Here is a 22,255-nt window from a genome sequence, read left to right on the forward strand (position 1 = left end):
ATTTTCATTGGCTCCCCCAGCTCTAGATTGGTCGGCATTGTTGGCCGACCCATTGTCGGGAGCCTGCGCGTTCTGTTGTTTTGAACCGCACTTACTACAACTGTGTTTGGTGTTGTCATTGTTGTTCCCACGAGAAGCTAGGGAAAGGGGTTCGTCCATTCTTGTACAGCCCCGCATGCAAGGATAAGGCTGCTTACCCTGAGAGGTCGCCTGGTATCCCAGAGTCACCGTTCTAGACACCTCACCCAGGTGCCATTCAGCTTTTGGCACGGTTTTCACACCTCCGCTTGGGGGTTAATTCCTTCGGGACCACCCCTGGACAATTGTCCGCGACTGCCTATTTATTTTTGTAACCATATTCAGCAGAAACCCTTGGTACAGGGACCCTCTATCCGCAACCCGAGGATGCGTTCGGTGGCTTTGTCATAGGCCCTTCGGTTTGATTCTAGTGGAATCAAAACCGAACCGAATATTTATATATATATATATATATATAATTTTTATCAAAAATAAGTAAATAGTTATTATCACAATCACAAGTTTATACGTGATAAAGGTAAGTTATTATTATTAATTAGTTATGATGTTAAATTTTGCTGATTTTTAAAAATGGTTATTAAGTTAAATTGCACTTGATTTTCCGCAAAATTTGATATATACATTATAAAGAAAAAAGATTCAATTTTCAAGACTCTTTAGATAAAAATGTATAATTAGTGAAATACGTTTAAATTAATCTGCTGATTTAATTAAATGATGAATATTTTTCTACCAAATGAAGAGTTCGTTACAAGATTAATACACTCAATATATTCTAGAACAAAATAAAAATGCTCCAATTAAAAGAAATTTTCGAGCCGAGAGAAAAGGATTTGTAGGTGGGCAGCGAAAAAAGTACAAAAAAATTTAATCAGTTGATAATCTTCCGCTTCCTTTTTCTATTTAAAGATTGAAACTTTGGAAAATTAAAAAAAAATCCTATCGGTTAAAAGGTATGGCGAATATTTACTACTATAATGTGTGTTGTGTGTGTGTGGGTGTGGGCGTGAAAAAATGATAAATTTAAAGAAACTTTTTTGCTTTATTTAAATTTTTTTGTAATTTTCACAAAATTTGTTTTCTTAAATTGAGTTATATGTAAACATTTTGAAAAAGAATAAATATGTCGAACCTAAAAATTCTGCACTTCACAGAAAGTCGGCGGTCCTTCAAAGTACACCAAAATCGATGTTCAATTGAGTTTCAACAAATTTAAGCCACACAGATTCATTATGAGATTCTAAGGTGATTCATCATTTAGAGGCTGTTTTTTATCATGTACAGCAACGTGAAGTGTTGTCTTGAAACTGTAAATCACCTGTCAAGAGGATTTTGTCGAGCGTTACTTCAGTGAAGTAGATGTTAATAAGCAGGTAAGTTATGATAATAATTATATATAATATATTTATATATGTTCGTGCTGTATTTCTTGCGAAAAGAACCTTTTGTAATGAACAATAAATGGTGTTGTTATTTGTGATGTAAGATTTGAGGTTTCAATAAACAATGTAATAAAATTCGGAAACGTACCTTATTGTTTTTATGATTGCAGATACGTTTTGACTGTAAAATAATATTTTAAGTTTCCATTTAACTCAAAACAAAAAACATGTTTTTTGCACATTTTCAAAAATTCTATGTTTTTGGAATAAATAGGATTTTTTTTAATCATACAAAGTTTGAATCTTTGAATAAAAAAAGCAAACAGAAGATATAAACCTATTGCATTTTTTCCTGTGCCAACCCACACATTTTTTTTCAGCTCAGCCGATTCTTTTACTTTGAGACTTTTCACTCTGCTCTATTGTACCCTCGAAATACAAATGTACAGTAGCTAATAGATAAAAACGAATGTATACTGATATAAGGTAAATCATATGGACGTTAGGAGAAATATGTTTTCAGTACCTTCTGAGATAAGTCTCTCCCGAATCTCCCAGGCGAAGATGGTCGGGTTTTCTCTTTTGTACTGTTCAATCTTGGCTACTACTGCGGGCGTCGCTACTTTGGGTTTGCTGCCACCAATCAGACCCGGTGGGCGGAGGGTGCCTGTAAAGCGAATAAAGAGACCTCTAAGTAGACGTAAAGTGAGGAAAGGTTGGACACTTTTATCAGAATTCTTATAGCGTAAGAAAACCGGATTAGTGCCTTGCCAACATTGTAAATAGAATTTCAGACTGAGAAGGGTGTTATGTCTCGCTCTGAATGTCAGTACAGAACGGAACTTACTACTTACGAGAAAACAAATAATATAAAATACTAAAAAGCAAATCGAAGTAAGATAGAACATCCCCACGAATAAATTACATTCTACATTCTACATTCTACATATTTAGGGAGCATTTTCTTTTTTAACGAAATAATAAACTTTCTTCTTTTTAGTAGAATAATTGTTTTCCTTGCAGTTTAACAGAATTATTTATTATATTGTACAATCGTTCAAATCAATTAAGGTTTATGGAATTAGTTAAATTATCGTTGAAAGAAATGTCTCAAAAAGAGTATGAGCAATATTCTTCACTCAGAATAGTAGATTGCGTATCAAGGGAATATAATGAAGATAATTTCGACGATTCACAATTGCCTTCATCGACGCCCCTAAACTCTAAAGCATACGATCTTTTTTGCCAGACTCCTCTTTAAAACCTTGAAAACCTACGGATGTGATACCAATCAAGATCTTCGTCTTCGAATCACATTCACTTCAATCTACTTTATCCTAGAAATTGTGTTTATACCTGGTAAAGCGGACGAAACGTTTTGTCAGCCTGCTTGCAAGTGTGCATAATAAGCAGTTGTCACCGGCCTCAAATCCACCATTTCACGCCTGCTTTGCATGCATAAAAAGTTGCATTTTCAACAGGCGCTGGACAAAAATATTGTTGCAATATATTTTTAACAGCAGGAATTACTACTCTATTGAAAAATCTTCTGACAGTCTAATGTCGGAACTGGCCCAGATCTGGTGTTATGCAGACCGTCTAGTTTTGACATTTAGTCTGGTCTAGGTCTGGCTCTGGTCTGCCGCCCACTACATACAAATTTCCAAATGCGAGTCCGCCAAATTTTATTCAATATTAAAAAGAAAAATTGTTTGGATGTATAAAATTAATCTACATAAAAAATTAACACCATAAACCCATTTTTTACTCATATCTTGACAGTCTAGTCTGGCCCAGATCTGACGCTGGGCTGCCTCTCATCACAAAAAGTCACTCAATATAAGAAATTAAAACTATGAACATAATTTTTTTTCATATACTTTTGACAGTCTAGTTTGACCCAGATCTAGCGTCGTCTACTACGTGCCTTGATATTCTAGTCTGCCGTCCAGTGGCGGACTGGGTACTCAGGGGCACGGCCGGGGAGCTAATACTGGGGGCGACTCCTAAAAAAGGTCATCGGAAAAAAGGAAATACTGTTTCTAATAAGTATAATGTAAACGTATTAGATACACGTAATACTTGACCCCCCCCCCCCCCCCCCCCCCCCCCCCCCTCTGCAAAGACTGTCATAACAACTTTTTGAATTGAAAAAAATCGAATTTTTGTCGCATTTTGGAAAAAATCGAGGGCAAAGCAAAAGATACGTGATGAGAATGTGTTCGTTAAAGCCGAAGGAGCTTCAACGAAATTTAATTCGCAATCACCAAATCACAGTTTTTTCGATGCTTTGGCCTTTAATTTTTAAAGCTTTGAGCACAAATGTTGGAAAGTAGCAAGACTGAGCATGCAGCTTAAAATAAATACATTATCGAGCGCAAAGCGCAAGAACCAAAAGTCGCGCATCCTAGACGCGCTGCAACTTGGAAGCAATAAAAATGTGCCAGCCGAGCGGGCAGATTGTTTTTCAAAAAATGCTAAGATTATAATAAAATAACAATTATTATAGTAAATTATAGAAAAATATAATATTTTACAATTTCCAAAATAATGAAATATATCCTTTGATCCGAACTCTTGAAATGTAAGCTAATGACTTGTTCTAGAGAAAATTTAGATTAATAAGTAGTCATTTTGATATAAAAACTGAATTTGAACTTAACCATTCCTAAAATAATAAAATACAGCCGATAATTAGTCGAGATTTTGTAAAAAAAAATTTAATGAGTTGCCCCCTTTCATAATTGTAAGCGAAAATGGAGTCATACTTTTTAGATAAATAAGTTGATCTGGAAAATCCCTGAAGGTACGTATAGGCGTCATCGAAAGTTAATATACGTAAAAAATCAATATGTATATATTAGCGGGCAGCCAAAAAGATGCAGTTAGGTGTCCTATATATTTTTAATAAATAAATATATTATGGATTGCATCGGAAACAAATGAATTTAAAATTCCGTTATAAAGTTGATGGCGAGAGTATTCCTTTCCCTTTTACTGTTTCAATATGAATAATTGATCATTCATTTTCAAAATATTTTCTTTAATAGAATTCTAAACATGCATTAGGGAATTTCATAAGAATATTATGGGCGAAAAGAAATTAGAGGACGCTTTTTACATTACTGGTATAGCTTATAGGAGTACAAGTGTAAATCGTGGATATTATTGGATATTATTTTCACTCTTTCCATCGAAATCTAACATATATTTATTTGTTTAAACAATATTATTTTTTTGGAACGTCTTGGCATGGCTTAGGAGGCGCAGATCTGGTGCTGGTCGGCCTTCAAGAACATACAAATTTCTAATCGTGAATTGCCAAGTTGTTATGAGTGCGTGTCAGAAAAAAGTAAAGGATATTAAAACGATAAAAAAATTATATTCTTCAAACATTTTTTTTTCACGTATATCAAGTTCCTGGAATTTTTGTAATATTAGTATGGAAATTGTTTTTTTGCAACACAAAAATTACCAGAAAAAAATATTCTTATAAATTTAATTAATTTTATTATAATATTCGGTAGACTAGTGCTAACGCACGCGGTTTATAAAATTATTCGGCCATGGTTCCATTCTCGTTGCTTTAAAATTTTATGCGCGAATGCCTTTTTTCTAGCGTTATATTATATAAAAAAGTTAGGATATTTTAAGAACCATCAGCAGGTGCAATAATTATATTTTTTTCATTTAAATACCTTTTGTTAATCAAAATTTTCTGTCTAATTTCGCCTTCATTTTTTAATAGCAGAGTTCTAGAATCTAGAGTATAATAAAATGTTTTAAAGTAATTTATTTATTATTTACTATTTGTGTATTATATACTATGTACTATTTATTTGGTTATTATCGATTTTCCTGTAACTGGAGTGTGTCAATAGCGGCTGACCAGGCGATATCTGTCCTAACCTTTTCAACCTTTTCATAAGTAATTTCTAAACTTTAGGCAGCAAAAAGGAGTAAGTCATTGACAGTGTTTGACACGTTACCAGTCAAAAGTAACGCGTTATCGTTACCCTTACTTTTTTCAAAAAGTAACTTGTTACCGTTAAAGCTGCTGAAAAAAATGATGCTTTACCGTAGCGCTATTTTTTTAACATTATTTTTAATACATTATTTCAAATTAACAAAAGCTTTAGATAGTTTTTAACCAGTTTTTCAAAAACTTCATCAATCAAACGAAATATTTTCATAAGCAGAATCGATCTTGCCACGCTGAACAATCATTCTGGTTCTATACTTCAAGTCGCAGAATCTTTCAGCAACGAAATATGCTGTTTTTTAGAGGAAATTCGACGTCACGTATATTTAACAATATTTTTTGAACATTTCTGCTTAAGGAAGACATCCTATCAGCTTTATGCTTGACACCTTTTTTGTGGCAATTTTTTTTTGTATGTATCTTTTGTGCTTTTCAAGAAACTAATTTCCTCTTAAAAACAATATATATTTCGTTGCTGAGAGATTCTGCTTGATTTGAAATTGATTTGATCCACAGAAACCTTCCAATTGTGGGATTTAAAAAAATGTATTACATAAAGTCTGTAGGCTTCTTTGTTAAGTGATTATTTACTAAAACGATGTTTAATCTTTTCTGGTTCGGACAAAGTTTTTTCAAATGTGTATAAGTTTTTTCATTATTTTATACATTTGGCCATTTTTTAATTTACAAGTAATATCTCAGGATCTTAAACATACTTTTATATTTTTAAAGTAAAGGATAAAAATAAATTGGATTGAGACATTTACAAATAATGTATATTTTTAACACAATTAATTTGTTATCTGTTTTTTGAATGTAAAAAACGTTCATTCTAATGGGAAGAAAAAGATATTCTATAGTTTGAAAATATTTTACGTTGTTTTTTTTCTTTTCCAAAAGAACGTTTACATACTATTAAAATACTACACTGTTAAAAATATTATTAAATTTAAAATACCAATGTATATTAAAATCAATATCACAAGCATATGAAATCGCCATTAAGAGCGTGATATATTCAATTTCATTTACATTCATGATGATCAATCAGATAATTTCATTTTACACCAAATAATTTTAGCACTATGTTTCGATACTTAATAATACAAAGTGCTAACTTCTTCCATTTGTCGAAAAATAAAATTGGATTTTACATCAAAATGTTTACATACGCAAATAAACAACAAAATTATCCTACAGTCAACTATACTCACATTAAATTTCTGCCCTTTAGGTCAAATATTGGAAAAAGTTCCTTCATGTTGCCTTCATGTAGTGCTGCTCAAGGTATCTAAAGGAACCCTTTTGAATGTCCACGGATTTCTACTGACGCTTTACTTCTGAAAGACATTGACTTTTATTTAAACAGCAACTTCACTAAGACCCCGGATTTTCCTGTGCTCAAACCTCTAATGTTCAAATCTTTGACGTTATTTATTTATTTGGAAAAAGGTTACTGAAGTTTCAATGACGGGTATACTTATTTGTAAAAATGCTGTTATCTTTCTAAAGAACTATGTAGTTCAACTTTCAACCATCAAAATAATTAATTTGTCAACTAAAAATACAATTCTGCAACTGAAAATGGTATAGTTACATTGTAAGTTAAAAAATACCTTTAAGGAGAAGAAAAGAAATGTTAAATAAAGAAGTTCAATTTGTAATCAAGAAAGATTTTTCATTTATACATATTCCGCGGTTCTACCACGAGTCAGTCCCCGAGTAAAAATGCTTTGACTTGAGTTCGACTTGAATTGTCCCCAATCAAGACATGCTGAAGTCGAAAAGGTCGACTTGAGCATGTCTCAGTTTTGAGACGGAGCTAGACTTCAATTTATGTCTTGGAGACAAGTTTCTATGTCTTGAACACGAACGGTTTATAACTTCGAGTGTATACCTGTCCTAACAAAAGGGTCGTTCCACCATCTCAGCCAAGGCAAAGCTGGTCTCGAGACAAGTAGACGTCGTTTTAGCCAAGAAAAGGCTGGACTTGAGACAAGTGAACGCCGTTTTAACTGACATGGTCATAAAAGTAAGACGAAGGCCTATGTCTCGACTCAGTTTCGAGACGCAGACAGATATCGATGTCTTGAAGACGAACTCAAGACATAATCAGGTCGAACTCAAGTCGAAGCATTTTTACTCGGATCATTGTCATAGATAGCAGTGATGCTCTCAGTGGTATCCTGCAGTGGTTGTGTAACCTTTTTTTTAAATATATATAAAATAAAGTGCATGCGGCAGATAGTAATTTTAAATTGCAGATAATATTAAATAAATCTTTTATTTCATTCACATAAAAATATCCCAGTATTGTATACAGTCGTGCCTAATATATAATTTTTTCAATACAATCATATCAAGCAATAAACACTTTTCAAATGATTGCATTTTTGCACATTGTGGCACGAAATCTTCAGAAACTTCCAGATACCTCCTGCATAAAGAAAAATCTGGTATTTGCTAATAAGGATCAATCTTAGGCTTAAATTATGGACCCGACACGTCATTTGAACAATGGTATAGTCTAATGTACAGTTTCGGTCACGCTACTCTTATGTCAGTGAATAACCGCATAAGTGTAGAGGTTATACAGAATCTACGTAACCAGGTGCAAACGTGTAGCTGCAGGTCTAACATGGTCAATCATAGACATTATGGCATTATGCAACTGTAGAACCACCGGCACCGAGGCGAGGGTCGTGAACCATTTTTTTCAAGGTCGATCCGACAGAAAGAGACTAGGAAGAGCTAGTTAGGTAGCTAAAGCCTGTTAACCATCCACCATCAAACATTATGTCAGAAGGCTCAAGAAAGCTAGGCACTGATTTAGATTTTTTTAGTATCTGTGTGTGCGTGATCGCGTGTGGCGAGAAACGACCTCTCAAAATACTACACTGACCACTTTTAGTTCTTGTGTTTTTCAACTTGTTTTTGTGAAGACGATGTTTCACACCTAATGCAAAACGACAAGAATGACCAACCTTGTTTCCAGAAATCCTAACCTGTGCATTCCAGACCAAGAAATTATTGAAAATTACCTGTCAAGGTATTTGTCATTCTTCCTTCACGAAGAACTCGTTTGTCGTTATTTCATTTTTTTATCCAAATGGTCATATTTGTTTGATTTAAATGTAAAAAAAAGTATTTACTGAACGGATGTGTACATGACAATCAAATCTTAAAAGTAAGATAATATGTGACGTTACTTGTCATTTAAGAGCATCATAACTTTTCACTTTTTTTAAATATTTGAACACAATTATGAATTTTACGTTTTTACTATGATTATTTGATAGAATCCACTACTGTCAACTTTTAAATGGGTTTACTTAACTAAATGAATAAGCAAATTTCACTAATTGACAGTGTCCGATTTTCAGTTATTTCACTAATTTAGATTTAGAGAGTACTCTACATAGTAGTTCATCTACCTAGTTTTTTTCTTATGGGTCACTGATTAAAATTAAGAGATTATTAATATATATACTAGAATATTTAACACCATAATTCCATTTGGCGTTAAACGCTATGTATATCATAAGAAACGCGATAACGTTCTTGACTGCGATAGGCGAAAGGTCGCGAGTTCAAATCTCGTGTCCTCGACCCTCACAGCATGAGATATCGGCGGGATATCCCATCTATCTCCCAGGATATCGTAGGCATATCCCAGGAGATCCTAGGGATATCGCAAATAATATCCTACAGGGCGGAAATCTCGATATCCCTGAAATTTCCCACGGATATCTCAGAATATCCTTAGGATATCCCATTAATGTCCCAATTTTATATGCCAAGGATGTTTCCAAGATATCATAATTCATTAATTTATAGTATATTACTGGAATATTAGATGTATCTACTGCCAATTATATTTATATCCAAACGTATCGATAAAATAAGAAATCATCTAACAATATTAGGTGTTTTTCCGGAGGTTTTATACAAAGTGCAACATTATAAAATAAAATAATGGGAAAATCCCCCCTAAAGTCACTTTCAGGTAAATTCCATAATGGCTGTCAGTCTGCGATCTCTAAACTGTGCAATTTAGAGATAACAGAAATAACAGCAAACTTTAAAATTTTTAGAATGTGACTTGTTTTTTATTGTTAGTATACTGCTAATGGCTATAAAAATCATTCGCGGTAATAATTTTTTTATTATTATACTGAAATAGGATTGTGAAAGAAACCAAATATTCGAGATTTGTATAAAGTGGTTTTTTGACACACGGATGTTTGTGAATCTTTATGTTTTCAGGTATTCTACATATTTTAATCATTATGCATTTCAGAAATATTGGATTCCATTGCTAAAAATGTGTATATCCCGCACAGGAAATTGAGTGGATATCGTACCGGGCGGAAATCTCAATATCCTTAAAATATGCCCAGGATATCCCGGGACATTTTTGGGACATTTTTCAGGATATCCGATAGTCTGCCGAGATATCTTAGGGATATGCCAAGGATATCATTTTGCAGTAAGGGCAGTTGTTTCCCATTGTATTTCAAATTAATTTTTATTTATTTAAAAACACATTTATCAAATTTCCTTGATGAATTTTAACAAAATTAATATATATTTCTATAAAAAAAACTTCGGGGTGTAAAATATTCTTAGTTTAACGTCTGAGAAATAAAAACTTGAACTTTATAAAGAAAATCCTTTTTTCCACATCTTTCAGACTATTTATTCCTCCACATATTAAATAAATACAAATCACTTTTAAGAACAAAATTGGAAAAAATTAAGGAACTGAGATTTAAACTAGCAACCTTATGCATGTCAGTAAAGAATGTTGCTGGTGAATTACGAGGGCTGTTGGATGATTTTATTTTACAACCCATATGAAGTGGTTGAAAATTTTTCATTAGTGCGTAATCTGACGACGGAATCGGTTTGGTTTCGAAACGTTGTAAAATTTCACTACTCTGTTAAAAATGTTTGCAATTTTAATATACATTCAATATACATTTATACACTAAATATAAAAACTCGTTATATGAACTAATAATTGAGAGGCTGCATCTTGACAGATATTAGGATATATACATATATATTGATCAATTCTTAGAAAATTCAGGTAGTTTGACTTTACTCAAATTAAAAATAATGTTGGAAGTTATTTTGAATTCTAAATAAATTTACATAATATTTTTTTACTAATTCAATATAAATTATAGTGGGTTTTAAGTGGGAAAATACAATTAAGCGAATGATTAAGACACCTAACCTAAAAGTAACGGTATACTTACGTTTAAATTCTGACAATCACAGCGAATTTTGAAGAAAATATCACCCGCCTGTTGTACTTTTATTATAAATAAGAATGTGGTCTATGAATTTTATGTTGTTTTACTTTAGTTTTAAATATTTGACAAGATTTGGGTGCATTCAAGAACTTTAAGATTTCACGTACTCTGTTTTGCCGACCTCAATATACATGTATATTAATTCTGCAAGGTGATGTTATATTAGGTTTAATTTATGTTATATGTAAATTACTTTACTCATATGTATATGCAAATCCGAAGAGATTTTTTTAACAGTGTAATCAAATATTTTCTACAAGCTCGGCTTGTCGTTCGAATTTTGATCTACATATTTATTATTTGTGAACTGGTAATTAATTAAATAAAAAAGGAAATTGATAGGCTTCAAAAAATAAAAACCAATAAAAAATCAAATTACGAAAAATGAAGGCAGCAAAATTAGAACTTACAACCGCCGATCTAGTACACGGAGAAACCTTTTGCTGCAATATTTTCTAAAAATCAGACTAGATTTTACTATTTTCAGTTTGCAATGGAGAGATAGCGAAACTTTTGTAATGTTTATTACTCCAAGTATTAACTAGCAACTACATGCCGAACTACAAAATTCATTGGAATAAAATTGTAAAATGTTACATTTATTTCTACAGAAGATTGCAATATTTGCAAAGGACTATAGTAACGTCGAGAGAGACCGGCGCACTGACTTAGTAAGCGACTTAGTAAAAATTGGTGTAGTCAGATTAGCAGACGAAAAAAATAAACCCAACATGTGCCGCGTCGCGTTGAAGGTTACGGGATTTCAGCAGAGCGTTGGTCGCAGTCCAACGCTAGGCTGGTGTAGTGTAAGAGCACTTCGATCGCTCCGTCTTTCTTCTTCTTACTTCTTCCTTCTCACTCCGACCTGCGTCGGCGCAGATCGGAGTGCACCAGTGCCAGTGCAGGATAACCGAATACGATAGAAGTCACTTACTATATTCGAGAGCGATCTTCCGCATTTGTCTTACTCCATAATACAAAAAAAAAAGTGTCATAGTATAATTCATATTCCTACAGACAATAGCAATTCCTCTTACAAATGTAGTCTTTTATGTTATTTTAGGTACTTATTACTTCTACTCTTTTTATATAATTTCATTACGTCTCTACTAATTTATCCTATCTAGGATTTTACTATAAAAAATACTAAGACTTCGTATTATCATTAGAAAAATTTCATATAAAAATAGCATAGCTTAAGATTATTGTATTAAAATATACGAATTATCGCCTTGGTCCCTCGATTGTAACCTAATTTAGTAATTGTTCCACTACAAAGTTTTTCAGTGTAGAGTCAATGAAGTATTTTAATTGGAAGTCCTCAAGAACAGCTCCGATTTTGATATATATTTTTTTATATTATTTAAAATCAAAAATCTTTAGAAGGGGGCATACAAGTATTTCTATTGTTTAAGCAATTGTAATGATATTTAAGTGTACAAAATTTTTCTATGTAATTATAAGTAATTTAGTGCTTTACTCGCATATACAAAAAATAGAAAATTTAATTTTTCTTAATATTCTGCGTATTAGAGATACGATTAATCGCAATGGATAATAACAATACCACGCTTGTTTATTATGCGAATTAAACGAATACATTACCTTTTTCATTATCACGCCACGTGCACATTTTATCTATTGTTCCTGTCACTAACAACTTATTACCTTCTTTTCCCTAAATATCCACAAACGACTCTGAAACTATCGATTTCCAAAATTACTTTCCCATGGTCTCTTTTCATGATAATATCTCGAAGATATCAAAATTATTTATAATTAATTATTTCAGAGCTTTAGTAATAACTATAACGCCTGCGAAAAAATATTATAGGGGATTCAAAAGTATTCAGAATGGGCTGTGCAAAAACACATGGAAAATATAAATGTGAATAACAATTTTTTGAAATTAAAAAAAAATCAAAATAAATTTTTACAAAACTTTCTTATTCTCAAAACATAATTTTTAACTAAAGTGGTAGATCTTGACCTTAAATAGTTTTATTTTTATTCAAAAAAATAAACAATCAAACGAAAGTCAAGGACTTTAAAAAAAAACTTAAAATTGTCAACCAAAGATATCAAGTTTTAACTAAAGCCATGCACCAAACAACACATTTTTAATAAAGTACTTCAACTTTTAACCCAATAGTGGAATTTTTGACCAAAATGATTAATTTTATACCTTAAAAGATGAATTATTAACAAAACATAACGCAACAGTGTCTCAAACATGTACATATTTCTTGACCTACACAGAACATTTTTACGATGTAAATATATAATTATTGATATACAATTTATTTTTACAACTTTTTTCATCGGAAAATTACTATATAAAGAGATTTTGAGAAAAAAATGGTGGCAAAACTTAATTTTATAATTATCATAAATATTGGACAATTTGAAGTCACAGAACAGATAAAAGTTCAATGGGTTACTTTTTTATTTTAACTGATTTGAATTCTTCATCGTTAAATTTCAACATGAGCAACAGGGTAAAAAAATTCATTTGTGACAGGGATATTATTCCTTATTATAGCGAAACAATTAACTAAAAACGAACGAAGCAATTTCGAAAGATCTCTGGATAATCGAAAATGAATATCGTTGACCATTTTCCGTACACCAGGGATATCATATAGTCACTTCACATAATACGGATATATCTATAATAGAGATATTAAGATTAGGTGTCTAAATAAAATTATCGGAAGAGCACCGGTGCATTATAGGAGCATCCCGAGTCAAAATATTTCGTCTTGACTTCGACTTGTATCGTCTTCAGTTCGTCTCCTAAACGACTCACTGGCGACCAGGGGCTTAAAACGAGAAGTTTAAGTTTTGAGAAGTAAGTAAAACTTTTTCTGAAGAAAGTTATATTACCAAAATTACAAAAGTTTTTGCTTGTGATTTCTTTGTCCATTATACTTCGACTTTACAAACTATGGACCCCACCGACGGGGCTGCGATTTCCAGGAAGCAGGTTGCTAGATTGGGGCCAAACAGTTGACATCTGCTTAGAATTAAAATGTTACGACCGATAGAATTTGTAATTTTGTAACAAATGATTTGCTCATTCAAAATTCGGAACCTGCCTGTGTCAAGAACTACAGCCCAGGTGGAAATGTCGGTAGTATGTCGGAGTTCACCACCGGTGCAATACTGGCACAGTACTGCCCACCAGTAGAGACAGGCGGTAGTTTGCCCAGTACTGGCTAACGGTTGGCTGCACGACCGGGGCAGTACTGTGCCAGTGTTGAAAAAAGGAAACAAGTGAACCAAATCTTTCTAAACAAAATCCTACGTTTAAAATTTTTTAAATAATAATTTAATAATCATAATTCGTCAGAATATGGACAACGGTCATTAAAGCTGTGATTTTGCGCAAGGATCTAGGCAGCTGTTGGCGATAGGAAAAAATGGATAACCTTTTTAGATTTCCCGTCCAAAGAACATAATTATTGCAGCTAAATAAAATTATTAATACATAAAAAATAAATTTCATGGATATAAATAATATACATATTCTGTAAAATTTAAAGCGAATTAGTAACGACCCTCGGCGGACTTGAGAGCCTTTTGTTGTCGGTGTCCATGAGTTCGGCTTGAAGACGAAAAATTTAGATTTAAGACCAAAAATATAGTCTTGCCCAAGGCTAGGGGTGAGACTTACAAAAACGTCTTGGGTATATCTTGGCTAATCTTGGACGAAAACTTAATCACGACGAATTATTTTACTTGGTATATGGGAACAAAACGGCGAGAGGTTCCCGTGTAGAAAATGCCCTATGATTCCCCACTTCAAACAGGGAACTGTTCGGGTGTTATAAAGGGTAACTTGACTAGAAAATGTTATGCAGGCTCTTGTCAGGTGTTGATAGGGTTACCTCTGTTTGTTTTCTAGGCAATTACAGGGAAGTTTAGAAAGGTCCTAACTTAGAATTTAGACAGGCAATGTAATAATCACGAATTCTCGTAAACCATAACACGTCACCACATAACCTATCGTCAAATTAGGAATTAATAGGGAAATAGAGCAAGGACCTAGAAAGGACCTCACTGTTTAGTCGGGCAGTAGAAAGGCACCCTCGCTCGAATCTGGTCAGAGAGTCTAGGCTAGTGCCTTTTCGGCAAAGCGTGACGTTCTTGTCGGGTCTTTTCCAGATTTCCCGTTCAGGGCCCCAATAAAGTTAGGGAAAAATAACTAGCACCCTACCAAAACCGAGTCGCCATTTCTGCACGGGCTAATTGGGAGCAGTTTTCAGATTTACTTTAGACATTTAAAAGACTTTGACCACTTTAAATGCACACAAATTAATAATTAAATAGAGTTTGTGCTAGGGTAGTAATAATTTATAAGTGTTTCGAATGTAGGTGTTACCTAAATTGAAATGTCAAGAAACGTGAGGTAAACAACAAACTTGACCTGCAAATACATTATAAGAATTTCAGGGAAATTCATTTTATCAAAATTAGACCAAAAATTGGGTACTGTAAATTAATATATTTTTATGACAACTAAATGTTTTTCAATTTCTGGGTATAATCCATTTTTCTCAAGGTTGGCCTTAACAGGTACACTAACAGATTTGACTGATCATGTCTTCAAAACAAAAACTATGCTCAACTTGAAATTTAGCCTACTGTGAAGTATCTTCATAAGCTAGTTTTAGTCTTTATTTGAATGAAATTCATGAGGTTCGCGAATCAGGCGAAAGTTTGGGTCACTCTTTACAAATTTCATTGAAAATTGTTATTTCTTAGATGTTTCAAAGTTAAAACTGTGCAATTTTTGAAGTTACAATAATTTGTAATCCAGTGTGTGTGTGTGTGTGTGTGTGTGTGTGTGTGTGTGTATGTGTGTGTAATGGAGCAATCTAAATGAAGAAACTTATGGTTGTACAATTTCGTATTATAATATTTATATTTACAAGAGTTTATTAGTAAGCTAGGATATGGTGAAAAAAATAGTTAATCCACTTGGAGATATTCCATTCACAACTATTATTACATTAAAGTATTTCTACAACTTCAGTAATGCCTAAATTTTCAGCTTCAAAAGAAGGAATTTTTGCTATAAATCACCGAAAAAAATATTTGTAAACCGAGAAAAAAACCAGGCACTTTTTTCATTTTATCAGATACTGTGTTCATTATATTACTATTGCACATGTCTATTCCCAGATGATAGTGTCCCTTCAGAGAATATTTGTAACTGAATTGTTGTCTGCTACTAGATCAAATGTAGTTGAGAAAAAAAGAGCTGTTAACGCAAGAAAATCTGGTTGCTGTCACTAGAATCTTCGCTGCTATAACGTGATTACTAGACGCGTGTCTCATATTTTCAGTTTCTGGTATCAGTAATTAGTAGACGTAGTGAAAAATGTCCTTAATATTATGACAGCTTTGTGGGTTCAACTACTTGAATGTCCCTACTGCTTGAATGAAGTAGTCGCTGCGACTAGGATAAAAGGAAGCTTGTATCAGCTGTCAGGTATGCTCGCGTCAACTCAGTCGATAGCAGACTGGGCTACATTTTCCTCAAATCACTTGGTCGGGAGTCATACACAGCAAAAAAAGTACTTAATTTAATTCGAAAATTCGGCTTATTTGAAGGTATCACAAAAAGAAGCATAGGAAATCTGAAATTAAGAATTACATCTGAACATTAAATTGAGGGAATTAGATTCCTGAAATTCAGGTTGGGACTATTTGAAATTCAGGGAGGCATGTCCTGAAATTCAGGCATGCCTGCTCTTCAATTGAAAAAATATGTATACTGAAAGCTAGTGTAACCTTTAGTTAATACACTATCCTTTTTGAAATTAAGGGTAATATTCTAACTAAAAATCAGGAATTTCTCATGCCTTACCGACACTCCTCAGCTGTTCTTATATAATAGTTATTCGTTTTAGAAAATTTACAAGTTGGGTTCAAACTTGTAAGAAAATACAGAAAAATGAGGAAAAATGGAAAAACGGTATATTGAGGGTAGGTGCGGTCCAAAATCTTCAGACAAATGCATTCCGTAATGCATTGAACTCCATGAATTATGGAGACATAGTATCATAGCCGGCACTAACCAACGCAACATGGAGTATTGGAGTAGGATGCGACTAAAATAAATGGCCATGAGCTGGATGGTAGTGCAAGCGTTCTGTAAGGACATGCAAGGTAGTACGAACCTGAAATTGAGGAAGGTATATTCCTTTATTTTAGGGGAAGAAAGCCTTGCAGGTTATTTTAGGTTGCCTTCAACTTACTTTCAGAACTGAATATTGAAATTTAGTTGTATACTTCACGTTATTCCAGTAGAAAAATGCTGTTTACCTATTTAAGATAAGTCAGAGCTTTATTCAAGATAGTGTGCACATTTACATTCAGGTACTTCCTAGATTCAAATCAAATCTGAAATTAAGTCGAATATATCTTTAAGTATTTATTTTTACTGCGTAAAATTACTGGCCGGGCCAAACCTGGCTAGGTTTCATGGTCCAGGTACATTTTTTATCGAAATTACAAATTTTTAAAAAGGCATGCTATTATCACAGACGTAATAACCAATATTAGATCAATAATTATTTGAAGATTTATTAGGTCAGTCTCCTGGTAGTTCGCAAATGAAATCGTGATTGGTTGTTGAAATCAACCTAATTTCAGTAACTACTTTGAAACCCCAAGTAAAAAATTTAATGCGAGGATAAATTTTAGATTACATTATGTAGTGCGGTAATAAGGCACACCAAATGTTCAAATTTCAACAACCAAATGTATGTATTAGTGAACAATATTGGCTTTTTTTTTCGTGATAAATCCAAATGATAGTTAACACAAAAACAAATAAAATACTTTTTTCTCTTTCTTGGTGCCCGGTTATCTGTGTTCAGCGAATTATATACATTCGTTTGGTATGCTTCGAAAATCGAATACCAGCTACTGTAGTTATAAAAACATGGAAATATGCACTTTATCCCGTGTGTTCGTGGTACTTGATTCAGGGACACACGCCAAGCATGTAACTGCAGCAGCAGTAGCTAAAATAAATGTGCGTGCCAGCAAGGTTGTCCGGTGTAAACGAAAATCAACTTGGAACGAACCATCAACGAATGCATGCACGTCATCGTCGAAAAACAGGCTAGCCACTGTTCGTACATAACTTTTTCGGATTAGAGAACTGTGAACGCCGCTCTCGCAAGGTAATGGAAACCAGAGGCGCAGGCAGACTTGAGCAATTATCGGTCGTTACGTACTATTATTAATAACAATAATGATGCTAAAGCTAGCCAGAAAGATATCGCGTGCGCTCCCACGGATGAAATGCGTGTTTGGTACATAAACGATATACCCACCTAATAGGTATCCATGCCCTGAGCAAATTCCTGCCCGGGCTCCGATTTTCTTTGTTTGCTCCACGCATGTCCATAACAGTCGTGTAACACCAGATTATAATATTGAGAATTTCGTGTCTGCACGAGCATTTAATAATCATAAGTATGTTAATAGGTCGAGTTTGTAAGGTGGGTAGCGAGCTTGGAAATCGACGTGCTACCGGTAACAACGTATACCTGCTGAACACAAAATCTCAAACTTCATTCGAGTGTCACAAAAAATAACCAATTTTATTAAACACAACGCGCTTTACATAACCAAATAGCACTGTTTCCATGAAATACCCGCTTGAACGAGCAAAGCATTTTCAACATAGGATTATATTTACCAAATCCCTCAAGATAATTGTCATATTATCCCTGATTCTATGGATAGGAATTAATCTAATCAATTATATGATGAGTCAGTGAACATTTTGCATCTCCAAGAGATAAAGGTAACGATTTAAATCTTAAGAATTATGTATAACGTGGCGACCCTCACTTCCCAGATATTTATTTTGTTTTGAAAGCGCCGTTGCTAAAGAAAATATAAACAGTTTTGCCCTTCAGTTTTGAATTCCAAAAGAGCATAATTTCCGGCATTTGTCGAACCAGCATGGCATAAACTCGAAAGCGTAGAATTCCAAAAAGGTATAATTGCCAATTAGCACTGGAAAATGGAATAAGCGCAAAATTTTTGAATTACAAAAGGCTATTTGCACTAACATTTGACCAAATAAAAGAGTATATGCCCTAATGTTTGAAATGCCAAAAGAGCAAAATTTCCAAAATGTGGCATAGCAAAAAGAGCATAAACGCGAAAGTTTATAATTCCGAAAGGCATAAGAACCAGTATTTGGCAAATCAAAAGGACAACAGTGCCAAAATTTGTCAAACCTAAAGTGCATAAGCGCTAAAGTTTGGAATTGCAAAGTGGCACAAGTGCCAAAATTGAGCATGACAAAAGAGCATAGTCACCAAAGTTTGAAATTCAAAAAGGAAATAAGCATTAAAATTGAGCAAACCAAAAAGGCATCAGCTTTAAAGTTTGGAATTCCAAAAGGGCATGAGCGCCAAAATTTTGCATGGAAAAAAGGGCATAGACGCAAAATTTTTTAATTTCGAAAGGGCGTGAGTGGCAAGTTTTGGAATTCCTATCAGACATGAGTGCCAAAATTTGCCAAATAAAAAGAGCATGAACGGCAGCTTTTGTAAAACTTAAAAAGCATTATCACGAAAGGTAGAAGTTCGAAAAGGGCATAAGTGTTAATATTTGGCAAGGCAAAAGGACATAAACGCCAAAGTTTAAAATTCCAAAATGGCTTAAAAACAAAAATGTAGTAAACCGAAAGGGGATAAGCGCTAAATTTTAGAATTCTCAAAGGACATGAGCTCCAACATTTTATAACAGTAAGAGTAAGAGTCTAAGGTAAATCAATAAATTCATTTTTACGTTGTCTCATGTTACAGAGTTTGATGCCTAAATATTAAGAATAGGAAATAAACGGTTTAGACTGAACGTTTTTCACTAGAGCAACGAAAGGTTGGATAGTCTGACACTCTTTATAAAATCGCGTTTAGACTCGGAGGTAGGGTAGATCAAAGAAAGGTTGGTCAGTCAGGTACTCAATGAAAGATCAGGTTCTGAGGAAAGTAAGAAAAAGAAACAGAGGTTTACGCATACTTCTAGAAAGATTTTCCAGCATAAAAGACAATCTTATGATCCTAGTTCTAGTAATATTATTTAGTAAAAGTCTGGAAGGAAAAAGAAAAGAATTTACTACAAATATTGAAACTTTTATAAAGATATTCCAAAAATTAGTAATTAAACCGATGGCGACGAAAAGGGGACACGGCTGGATTCAGCCTGAGAAGTATTGGGCTGAGTGTCAATTTTAAAAATCTTTCTAATTTCAATGCACCTTTTTTTCCTCTTGCAAAAATTTATAGCTTTTGTAGTTTTTGAGATAATTGGTAAAAAGTGGATTTTTTGAAAACGAAAAATTCCCAACTTTTTTCACTTCAACTCGCGCTAATTTAGCCAATTTTCATAATTTCCCGATTTTTCCAATACAAAGTACGTGTTTAAGTCTTCTGAAACTATCTAAGAAAGAAAAACGAGAATATTGTAATAAACAAAAAAGTAATTAATTTTTTTTTTTGAGGCAATGCAAAAATCATGAATTTTAACCTCCAAGCGCCTCGTTTAGCGAACGAATTTTAAGCTGCGGAAAGCTTTCAGTAATAAAGTTGTTCATTAAGGTTCAAAAAAGTTTTCTGGAAAGTTTTAGATCAATTGAATTAATAGTTCAAAACTTATGAATGTTTTAAAATCCAAGCGGTAATCTTGACGCTGCCCAAAAACGTGCCTGGCCGGCTACGTACGCGCTGCAGCGAACGACGTGAAGGTCAAGTCAATCTTACCAAAACAAATGCACAACAGTAACCTTTTTTGTCATCGTCTATGAAATTCTACAAATAAAGCATAGATTCAGCAAAGTGATTGTTTCTTATAATAGTTGGAAAAGCATTTTTGTTAGATTATTGAGATTTTTTGAGAATATTAATTAAAAAGAAAAAGATATTAAAATGAAACAAGGTATAAAAAGAACTAGAAATGAAGATTCGTGGATTAAAAATAAGAAAAAATGTTCCAGAAATCAGGTACGAATGGAAACTGTCAAGACAATTTTTAAATAAATTTTAATCATAAATTTAATATTTTATGACTTTTTTTATTCTTGATTTTTTAAATAATTCTTTTACTGAACTATATATAATATGTAGATAGTCTAAAGTAAATATTTTAAATTTTTAATGGCGAAGTTAATAGCATTATTTGTTATTTCTTCAGGGAAAAGAATACATTACAAAGTCTAAAACTAAAAAAAGACGGCATTGCTAAAGATATTTTAATCCCAGAGAGATCTTTCAAACCTATTGAATCCTGCTGTGGAGAAAAATGTTACCAAAAGTTTTCAAATGCGCAACAAGAAAAAGTACATACAAATTTTTTGAATCTCGGGAAATATAATGAACAAAATGTGTTTCTCAGAGGATTGTTAAAATGCAAGGATCCTATCCAAACGAATGCAGGTGAAAAATTAGGACGGATAATTCATTGGATATATTTATTTCCTACTGACGAAGAAAATGTTCCGATTTGAAAGAAATTTTTTTGTGCTTTTCTATGTTTGAACAAAAGAAGAGTTGAAAATGTTCAAAAAAAGATTTTAAATAAGCAGCCTTTAAAAAATTTGGAAGGTGAAGTACGCGAAATTTGTCTTAGATTAACAGAAAATCAAAAAAAAAATGATTGAAGAGCATTGCGAATCAATTTCACATCACAGTTCACATTACAAACGAAATTCTACCAACCTAAAATATTTTGATAACCCTTCATTAAATCTTGTAGAACTTTACAAATAATTCAGAAAATATTATAAAGAAAAAACGGGGGCTAAATTGACAATAAGTCAAACCGTTTATTTTAAGTATTTTAACCGAAATATTGGCTTCAGTTTTAAATGACCTAGAACTTAATCACAAAAACAATGCTGAAATTTATTTGAAGTTAAAAAAGCAAATACTCTCTGAAAATAATAGTCTACGCTGTGAGTTTGATTTTGCACAGAAGTTTCCACTACCAAAAATACCCGTGTCTGCGCAGTTTTACCTACGTTTAGCATGGCTTTTTCTATTTAACGTACATGTACATACTATGAACCAGAGTTACATGTTCCCTATTCTTGAGGGAATTGTAAGGAAGGGTGCTAACTCTGTTTGCAGTTTTATGAAATACGCGGTATTAAAAGTTTTTGCTAAAGACAAGTTCAACAGCATAACATTATTTTCAGGCTCATGTCCAGGACAAAATAAAAACTACACAGTGTTTCATTTTTTGGTTTTATTGTCCATTTATTTGCAAAGCGAGATTAAATATGTGTTTCCAGTTCGAGGCTATGCCTATTGCCAGTGCGATAGGAATTTTGGCACATATTCGCAAAAGCTGAAAAAATTAGAATGAATTGAAACTGAAGCTGAATATGTAGAAAAGATTCGCAATGCTCGTTCACCTTCATTCACAATGGTCGAGAAGTGTGAAGATCTTCTGCAGGATTTTGAAAAATGTTTCAAAGGCAAAATGCGAAAGCCAAA

General features: G+C 33.1%; 1 protein-coding gene across 2 annotated transcripts in view; it reads right to left on the reverse strand.

The window, feature by feature from the left end:
* LOC117169186 (paired box protein Pax-6-like) overlaps positions 1-22,255 on the reverse strand; it is a 244,369-nt gene that overhangs the window by 43,919 nt on the left and 178,195 nt on the right. For both annotated transcript variants that reach the window (XM_033355411.1, XM_033355413.1), the window contains exon 3: positions 1,948-2,088. In XM_033355411.1, the coding sequence (XP_033211302.1) occupies positions 1,948-2,088 (141 nt within the window). The remainder of the gene's footprint in view (positions 1-1,947; positions 2,089-22,255) is intronic.

Source organism: Belonocnema kinseyi, chromosome 3, assembly GCF_010883055.1.
Source record: "Belonocnema kinseyi isolate 2016_QV_RU_SX_M_011 chromosome 3, B_treatae_v1, whole genome shotgun sequence".
Lineage (NCBI taxonomy): Eukaryota > Metazoa > Arthropoda > Insecta > Hymenoptera > Cynipidae > Belonocnema > Belonocnema kinseyi.